Source organism: Micropterus dolomieu, linkage group LG19 (genome assembly GCF_021292245.1).
Source record: "Micropterus dolomieu isolate WLL.071019.BEF.003 ecotype Adirondacks linkage group LG19, ASM2129224v1, whole genome shotgun sequence".
NCBI lineage: Eukaryota > Metazoa > Chordata > Actinopteri > Centrarchiformes > Centrarchidae > Micropterus > Micropterus dolomieu.
The window spans coordinates 2,714,253-2,723,946 of record NC_060168.1 but is presented as its reverse complement, the minus strand read 5'-3'; the positions used below and the strand labels follow the sequence as shown (position 1 = coordinate 2,723,946).

Sequence of the window (9,694 nt, the reverse complement as noted above, 5' to 3'; positions counted from 1 at the left end):
GTGTGTGTATCAGTGTGCGTACGACTCTGTGTACTGTGTGTATCAGTGTGTGTACTGTGTGTGTACTACTGTGTGTACTCTGTGTACTCTGTGTATCAGTGTGTGTACTGTGTGTGTACTACTCTGTGTACTCTGTGTATCAGTGTGTGTACTTCTCTGTGTACTGTGTGTATCAGTGTGTGTACGACTCTGTGTACTGTGTGTATCAGTGTGTGTACTGTGTGTGTACTACTCTGTGTACTCTGTGTATCAGTGTGTGTACTTCTCTGTGTACTGTGTGTATCAGTGTGTGTACGACTCTGTGTACTGTGTGTATCAGTGTGTGTACTGTGTGTGTACTACTGTGTGTACTCTGTGTACTCTGTGTATCAGTGTGTGTACTTCTCTGTGTACTGTGTGTATCAGTGTGTGTACTGTGTGTATCAGTGTGTGTACTGTGTGTGTACTACTCTGTGTACTCTGTGTACTCTGTGTATCAGTGTGTGTACTTCTCTGTGTACTCTGTGTATCAGTGTGTGTACGACTCTGTGTACTGTGTGTATCAGTGTGTGTACTGTGTGTGTACTACTGTGTGTACTGTGTGTATCAGTGTGTGTACGACTCTGTGTACTGTGTGTATCAGTGTGTGTACTGTGTGTGTACTACTGTGTGTACTGTGTGTATCAGTGTGTGTACTACTCTGTGTACTGTGTGTATCAGTGTGTGTACTGTGTGTGTATCAGTGTGCGTACGACTCTGTGTACTGTGTGTATCAGTGTGTGTACTGTGTGTGTACTACTGTGTGTACTCTGTGTACTCTGTGTATCAGTGTGTGTACTGTGTGTGTACTACTCTGTGTACTGTGTGTATCAGTGTGTGTACGTCTCTGTGTACTGTGTGTATCAGTGTGTGTACTACTCTGTGTACTGTGTGTATCAGTGTGTGTACTGTGTGTTTATCAGTGTGTGTACTACTCTGTGTACTGTGTGTATCAGTGTGTGTACTGTGTGTGTACTACTCTGTGTACTGTGTGTATCAGTGTGTGTACTACTCTGTGTACTGTGTGTATCAGTGTGTGTACTACTCTGTGTACTCTGTGTACTGTGTGTATCAGTGTGTGTACTTCTCTGTGTACTGTGTGTATCAGTGTGTGTACTGTGTGTGTACTACTCTGTGTACTGTGTGTATCAGTGTGTGTACTACTCTGTGTACTGTGTGTATCAGTGTGTGTACTTCTCTGTGTACTGTGTGTATCAGTGTGTGTATCAGTGTGTGTACTGTGTGTGTACTACTCTGTGTACTGTGTGTATCAGTGTGTGTACTGTGTGTGTACTTCTCTGTGTACTGTGTGTATCAGTGTGTGTACTGTGTGTGTACTACTCTGTGTACTGTGTGTATCAGTGTGTGTACTACTGTGTGTACTGTGTGTATCAGTGTGTGTATCAGTGTGTATACTGTGTGTGTACTACTCTGTGTACTGTGTGTATCAGTGTGTGTACTACTGTGTGTACTGTGTGTATCAGTGTGTATATCAGTGTGTGTACTGTGTGTGTACTTCTCTGTGTACTGTGTGTATCAGTGTGTGTACTGTGTGTGTACTGTGTGTACTGTGTGTATCAGTGTGTGTACTTCTCTGTGTACTGTGTGTATCAGTGTGTGTATCAGTGTGTGTACTGTGTGTGTACTACTCTGTGTACTGTGTGTGTATCAGTGTGTGTACTGTGTGTGTACTACTCTGTGTACTGTGTGTATCAGTGTGTGTACTTCTCTGTGTACTGTGTGTATCAGTGTGTGTATCAGTGTGTGTACTGTGTGTGTATACTGTGTGTACTGTGTGTATCAGTGTGTGTACTTCTCTGTGTACTGTGTGTATCAGTGTGTGTATCAGTGTGTGTACTGTGTGTGTACTACTCTGTGTACTGTGCGTTACCCTCAGCTCTCCAATAGACGACAGTAATCCGGCTCCGTAGGCTCTCAGCTGGCCGTCCTGTTTGCAGAGTCCGAACTCGATGGTGAAGAAGTAACACTGTCAGAACACACGAGCGTCGTTAGTGAGTCCGTTCACCAGCAGCCTGTTGAAACCCTCACTTCTTCATTCATTGTTTGCTTTAAGATCTTTGCTTTATTGTGGACAGTTAAGAGAGTAGAGCTGCAAAGATCGGTCGATTAATCGCTAATTCATAGTTTGCACGTGACGTCACATTCGAAAGGAGACTCTGGGCAGTCCACAAAGCAACGGGTGACGTCAACATGACCACGCCCACTTCTTATGCTGCGTTCCAGGCAACCAGGAACTGGGAAGTTTCCGACTTCCAACTAGAAAAAGTTCTGTACCCCGACTTCAAGAGTAGCGGCCGAATGACATAAAGGAAAGTATTAAACTAAAATAATGCTTACTAGTATCAAATAGTGAATCTTTTTCTGTAAAAAGTCATTTTCAGTTATTCAGGAAAATGTTAAAAACGCCCAGAAATGTGAAAACATTTGGAAATGCAGCCCAAAACTTCTGCTGAGGATTACTAACTGATGTAGCTGGAAGGATTCACAGTTAACGAGTATATTTATCACGTCATTTTAATTAACACCAAGTGCACTGCTGAGGGTTTAACTGTGCAGAAACTGGCCAAAGTTTGTCACGGTCAGCCATATTTATTGTTTACATTTGGCATCATGCACCTGAAACGCTTTGAGGCCGGAGGAACCTTCCCTGTTCCCAGCGGTCTGGAACGCAGCGTTATATAAAGGTAGGTTTAGTATATTTAACAGTAAAGTCAGAGTAAGGAGGTGGAAGTGCTTACGTAGGTTACACAAGTAAAGTTGATCAACTTAAGTAAATTAACTAACGTACTACGTAACAATTGCCAATTACTGCCAAACAATTATCTTTTTTCTGAACCTAAACAACTTGTGACGTTTTACATCGTTAAAAAGTACTTTTATTTTGAAAGTCTAACTGGACGTTGCATGTTTATTGTTGTTACTTTGACATGTCCCTACCTATGGTCCCTGCAGGACGCCAAAGGTATTAAAAAACGCAGCCAAGAGGTCTGACCAAGTGTCACATGTGACGTGTTGTGTTCAGCCCTTTAGAGGAGAAGCTGCGGGTTATAAATGTGTGTGTGATTTGATCCCTGTGGGCTCTAGGGGGCGCTGCTGTGACTGAGGAGAGTCATTTAACAAAGCTAATGTTTTCGTCTGATGGCGGTGCTGATTAATGGTTATTGCCACTCACCGTGGCCAGTTTCTGGACGTCCTCGTCGGACGCTCCCAGAGAAGCCAGACCGATCTCCTGAGAGAACTGAGCGAACTTCGGATCGGCCAGCAGAGGAACGTGACCCAGCAGCTCGTGACACGTGTCTCTGACCCGGACACACAGCAGACACGAGGTTAGCTTAGAGAACTGAACCAGGATCAGTTTCATCAGAAACACGTGGAACATGAACAGAACCGGAACCATAAACAGCAGGTGAACTCACGGTTCGGGCGTGTAGAGCGGGTCGGTGCTGTGACGAACATACTGGGTGCAGTTAAACACTCTGTAGGCCAAACCGGCCAGGAAGTCTCTGGGAGACAGGTAACCTGCCACAGGGCGCACCGTGAAACCCGACCTCTCTGAAACACATTCACCTAATACTCTTACACACTACATACATTATAGAGTACACATATCAGACAGTATTACAGAGTACATAGAAATGAATGAGAAAGAGGATTTCACTAAATGTTGTTCCAAGCTGAGGAGCTTTGCTTTCTTTGTCTTCTCTGGTTGAACGTCTCGAGTACTTGTACCTACAAGTACCTCATATGTGTACTTAAGTACTTGAGACGATGTACTCAGTGGCGTCACCTCGGAGGAACAGCGAGACGTCCTCCAGCTGCGGGATGTTGTCTTCTCTGTAGCCGCAGTGTTTGCTGAGCAGCGGCAGGTTCTTCAGGTACTCCCTGCAGGCGTGAGTCGGGTACAGTTTGGTCAGTTCTCTGAAGACCACCCCCCACGTCCTGACCTCCTCCTGGGTGTACTCGATCCGAGGGATGGGCTGCCCGCTGGGGAGGAGACAGACGGACATCAGAACGTGAAACACGACCTTCTGACGCAGGTTCCTGACAGACAGCAGAGGTCGGGCGTGGTCCTTCATGAGTTTCAATCCACCAGACGCTCAGACACTTACAATTTATAATTCATGGCCACTTCCACAAAGTACTTCCTCCTCTGGCGGTAAACTTCATCCTTAAAGCCCTGAGGAAGAAGAAGAGGAAGAAAACAGTGACTCGATCACGGCTCTTTAGTGCCACGCAGGAAGTGAGTCACCTGTTCAGAGGAAGAAGAAATGCACCTCACGGTCACTTCCTCTTTCTCACCTGGGACTCGATCACTGCAGGTGCGTTCGAAATGACTGTGGCTGACTCTCGCCGACATGAGATCGCCGTGACGAGTGGGAACGTAGCGGGTAGAGTTTTGCAACATGAACATCTATAAACTGAAGCTGCTCTGATTGAGACTCTGTTCGAGCTGCACTTTGTCAGAGATGCTGAAGTTAACCTGTGTGGATCTGTGCTGAGATTTCTGCCTGATCACAAGTGTTTCAGTTACTTTTGGTTTCACGTGCGGCGTGCAGTCCCAAACTGCGTCGGTCAGACGGTCTGAAGGGGATAACGTCACTACCAGCGGGTCAATAACGTGATGCACCGCAGAGTAAAGGGCAGGTAGACTTCTCATTAAATGATGATGTTAGTCTGGTGATATTCTGCCTTTTTCATTGAGGTTTAAAGATCCCACAGTCACATTTAAAGGGGTTACTTCCCCAAACAAAGAGACAAAGAAGAGGGGAGACTAACTCAGGACTCAGCAGACTGACTTAGATTCTGTGGCAGTTACTTTATAAATTTTGAAACCTGCCTCCTGACTTTTGTGTTTCTCTTTAATTAAATGAAATAAAAAATCACCGTAAACTGGTGCAGAAAAATCATCAGAACTGCAGTAAACTCAACCAACGTTTGTTTATTATTTTATGCCAAAAAGGAAGAATGCAGCATCTACCTCTCTCTATGAGAGGGGGGGGGGGTCCAGACTTCAGACACCTGAAAACATGGGGGGCCACATCAAAAAGACCTCAGTTCCACTCTGAGTGCTGGTTGGGAGGTTTCAACCATAAAACCCACCATCTCCTTTGTGTGAACAAAGAGTGTTGTGTCCTTATAACTTGTGTTGTTACTCTGTTTAGCTAAATAATCTTTAACAGTTATTTAGTAGTTCTCCTCGCTCGAATTTTGAGAAGTTGATTGTGTTATTATTTAGAAACTATGTTGGAAAGAAGGAACCACAAAGAAAACGTTTTGTGTTTTAACTAATGCTTTGTTCCAAGCACCTTTATACACTTTCTTATAAATGATATGGTTCAGAAATATTATCATCAATCTTCCCAGCTCCTGAGCAAAGGATTGAGTCCACTATAGGTCTACTAGTCAGTAATTTCCAGGTCCTCTCATGGAACCAGGGTCCCCCCAGAGGACAAAAGGAAGTATTACATGCCATTGTTCTGGCTGCCCCTCCTTGTGCTTAACTTGTATTACTGTTCTTATGACTTTCTTATATATTTTCTTAGTAAGAACGTTTAACAGTCACTATTCTCCTGGAAGTATTTAGTTAAGTTGTTCTATCAGCTGCTATGAAATGTATTAACTGTTAACAATACAATTAGCTTTGGCCTTTACTTTAATCCTTTAATCCTGAAACTCTTTGCCAAATTGAACTTGTTATCATATAACTTGCGTTCATTAGTTCTCTTAGAATTCACAGTTAACGAGTTAACGAGACAGTTAACTCCCTTAGAATCTAATTCTTTCCCACAATAGACCAACTAAATTCACATTTACTCTCATTGATTGGATCCTGGTTGTTTAGTCATTACTGTTGTTTTATTTCTATATTTTTAGATATATTTGTATTCACTTTAGTTAGTTAATAAGTTCCACCTTAATCACAGGAATGGTGTGTGTGTTCTGTTTAGCTCCAGGTCACTGGACGCATGGTTCACCTTTGATTTGAGACTGACTGATTGATTAAACTGATTTAAAATCATTTAACAATTTCTAACTAACTGATCACTAGTAGGAATTGTGTAATTATTAGCTATAGCGAAGGAGTCCTGTGAGCTTCCTTATTTGATTTAAAACTATTTGAAGCTTTTACAATAAAACCACACACGTCATGTGAGTCAGTGAAGCCTGATCTGAGGTCGAGACCGCTCGGAAAAGACCTGTGAACTCAAAGCTTCCCAGGTGACAATGTGATGTTTGACAGGTGTGCGTTCAGCTGGACCCTCAGCAGCGCCCTCTCACGCCACAGGCCTGTAAAGCATCGGGGTGCTTTTGGTGACAGGAATGTTGATGAATATTCACAGTTTTTATCAATATTTCAATGTTTTGTTATTTGGAACTTGGTTTTATGGACAGAAATAGTGTTTTAAAGATAACTCCCAATAAAAGTCAACATTTAAACGGTAAATATTACCAAAATATGGACATTCGCCTGGTATATTTTGAAAATATTGTATGATAAAGGTTGTGTTTTAGTTTATTTTCATTACATTCATATTCCAGGTGTATTAGAAGATATTCAGGTGCATTATAATCTATCTTTTGATGGGTTATTGCATTAAAATATAGCTTTTTTTTACCAGGCGAGGATGAAAATATGATTTTTTCTTTCGTGCATCTCCATTTAGTCTGTAATGGTAAAAAAAATATATTAATATACAATGGATTTATATTCCTTAGCTTCTGACCTTTCAAAGGAGAACAGAATTATGCATCTAGGCCATGAGGAGATATTACTGGTTTGTTATTTTAGGTGTTTTTCCTGGAAAAAGGTGCCTGTGCCCACAGAAGATTTAATGAAAACTAAAGATAAGAAACTAGCTACTTTCCCCTGATGGCCTTGACGCCTTCATCTCAGGGCTCCCTTCCTCCCTGAGACAGCTGCGTAACAACATCGGAGTATAAAGGCACCTGTTTCTTTACTGGCTCTTTGTCTTACACTCTGCAGACTGGTTGCACTCTGCATGTCTGTCTGACCCTTTGCAAAGAATAAAACTCTTAAATGAACTCTTTATTTCAGAAGACTCAGGCCGAATCCACATGGACGCGGGGATTTTTATAAGCAGAGTTTTTCTCTGTCTACACCAGAGTGCTTTCAAGCGCTGCCATGAGCACGCCAAACCACCAGGCGGCGATATGACTCTAACCGTAAAGCCATGTTGGCCAATCAGAGGCTAATAAAATGGTAAACAAAGCAGACAGTTGCCACAATCTAACATCAAACACAGCAGATAACTGCATGCACTCTGACGTCACAAGGCAGAAACTCTGGTTTCAGTGTCCACACTGCAACCGGAGAAAATCCTCACCCTGGCAGGGGTGTTCAAAAATATTCGGCTTCAGTGACCTGATGCTGTGTTTCCACGTGGACAACGGCCAAACCGAGGTTTTGAAAATACCCGTGTTCGTGTAGACGTCACTAAAGGAAAATTTCACAAAACACTTCCTCTTACTGTGCAGAGAAGACACCTTTCAGAGGAGTGTTGTTTCCCGAATCGTGTGTATGACTCGGGAGGAACGGGTTGTCTCAGCGAGTGATTCGTTCAGTTTCACGCATGCGTGAAGGATCTTGGACTCTTACGTTCACTCGTCACATGTCGTCTCCTCTCCAAAACAAACAGACCCGGTCATTAAAACATTAATACACAGCCACGTAGCAACGTTAGCGTTAGCCCTGTGGTTTGTTTACAGCTAACAGCTGATCCAGGTCCACCAGAGAAAGCAACATAACTTTTACTTTTTATTTACCAACAGAGCCGAGCTGTTGTTTCACAGCTCATGACTGCTGCATTTATATAGTGTGTTAATATTTCTTTGTTCCTCTCTCTGTGCTGGAGTTCTTTAAGAACTTGGTGGCTTGATCCAGATTATTATTAAATTGGTTGAATTTTAATAAGATTGTGTTTATTCATATAGTGTATCAAGCTTATTACTTCAATATATTTACTGCAAATCTGATATTAATATTTTACTCATGGATAGGGACGTTAGGCTGCTGTATGAATGAGCACGTCAGAGATAATGATAGTAATTAGTAATAGTAACTCGGGAAAGATTGTGAAAATGGAAGGATTTAGCCGGAGTAGTGGATTGCATATAGACAACATATTTTTGTGGTTTTTACATGGTTTGAATTTGGTTGTGGGCCCAGGGGGTTTAAATAATGATGATAGAGAGTGATCAAGAGGTGAATTTGTGCATTATACTTCAAATAATAATAATGTCAATTAAAGCAAGCCAGGGACGCTGTTTTTTAATCGCCCACTAGAGGGCTGCAGCGCCGCAATGACCAGCCTAGTTCAAATGAACGAAATGAACGAAATGACTCAAAAAAAGATTAGTTCATTTTAATGAACGAGATATGAAGATTCGAGTCTGTCAAAAGAGTCGAACTTGCCATCACTATTTCAGAGATCCTCCTGCAAGGTTTTTATGTCATGTGACTTGGTGACAACGCCGGCGAAATTTGGACAAACTTTCTAACCAGCATGCATCACGATAGGTCAGTGCCACATGAGGTCAAATGCACCTTTAACACGCCCGACCATTTGTTGGGTTCTGGTACCGTCGATGAGTTAAAGTGCATCCTGTTCTGCCTTGGAATAAAAGCTTTTTTAAATTAAGGACTGAACGAGTCGCGGAGGTCAGCTCGTGTTGACATCCGGCAGCAGCTGAAAACATGTTGAATACTAAAGTACTACGTAAATAAGCAGGCTTCAGGATTTAGTGTTAGGAAATGAAACGATAATTCCTAATAGGATTCCTGGAAACAAACGTGCAGCTGGCCCAGATCCAGAGAGAAAAGAGACAGGAGCACTGTGTTGTGTTCGGGTCGGTGTGAAGCTCTTACAGGATGGTCTGCGTCCAGCTCGGATCCGTACATCAGCACTCGGTGAGAACACTGATCCAACTCGGAGATCTTCATCGGGAACCAGGGAACATCGTCTCCATCTGATTTCAACAGGACGAGAAACAGAACTGCAGTTTGTTGCTTCAACTTCCTGTTAGAGACAAACACACGTCCTCCGCTGCAGAATAAACTTTGTCTTTATGGAAGGAAATGTAAACAACCTGTTAATCCACCCTCAGAAGCTTTATTCGATCTGTATTATACATATTCTAAATGATATTAATGAAGATTAATTCATTTAATTGTTCATCTTAGATCTGAAAATGTCCACTTGAGGTTTTCCACTGGACTTGAACTACTGAGGTTTACAGAAGAACTACAAACATGGCGGCTGCTCTGTAGCCTGCAGTGTAGTTTGATCTAAACGATAATAAAACAGCTGATTACACAATTGCTATATATGTCAGAGCTCGCACGCCTCTGGAGCAACGAGGGGTTAAGTGTCTCGCTCAGGGACACAATGGTGGACGTGTCGCAGGTGTTCGTACCTGCCTCGGCCGACCAGACGTGTGCAGGTGTGTTGAAGGAGATGATGTTGACGTGGTCTTTGAGATGCTGCAGCAGCTCGTTGAACTCCTTCTTACTGCAGCTGCAGTCGGCAAAGATCTCCACCTCGTTCACCACTCGCTTCGACACCCGGGACTCGATGTGGTTCAGGTTCACTCGCTTCTCCTGCAGGGGGGGGGGGGTGAGAGAGAGAGGAGAGGA

At 43.0% G+C, this 9,694-nt stretch overlaps 1 protein-coding gene across 1 annotated transcript in view; it reads right to left on the bottom strand.

The window, feature by feature from the left end:
* The window catches only part of LOC123958124 (tryptophan 5-hydroxylase 2-like), a 28,043-nt gene that overhangs the window by 3,456 nt on the left and 14,893 nt on the right, over positions 1 to 9,694 (bottom strand). The window contains exons 2-8 of the mRNA XM_046031348.1: positions 9,475 to 9,658; positions 8,927 to 9,027; positions 4,149 to 4,216; positions 3,827 to 4,023; positions 3,456 to 3,591; positions 3,212 to 3,338; positions 1,910 to 2,005 (exon numbers count right to left, since the gene is read on the bottom strand). Coding sequence (XP_045887304.1) covers positions 1,910 to 2,005; positions 3,212 to 3,338; positions 3,456 to 3,591; positions 3,827 to 4,023; positions 4,149 to 4,216; positions 8,927 to 9,027; positions 9,475 to 9,658 — 909 coding nt within the window. The remainder of the gene's footprint in view (positions 1 to 1,909; positions 2,006 to 3,211; positions 3,339 to 3,455; positions 3,592 to 3,826; positions 4,024 to 4,148; positions 4,217 to 8,926; positions 9,028 to 9,474; positions 9,659 to 9,694) is intronic.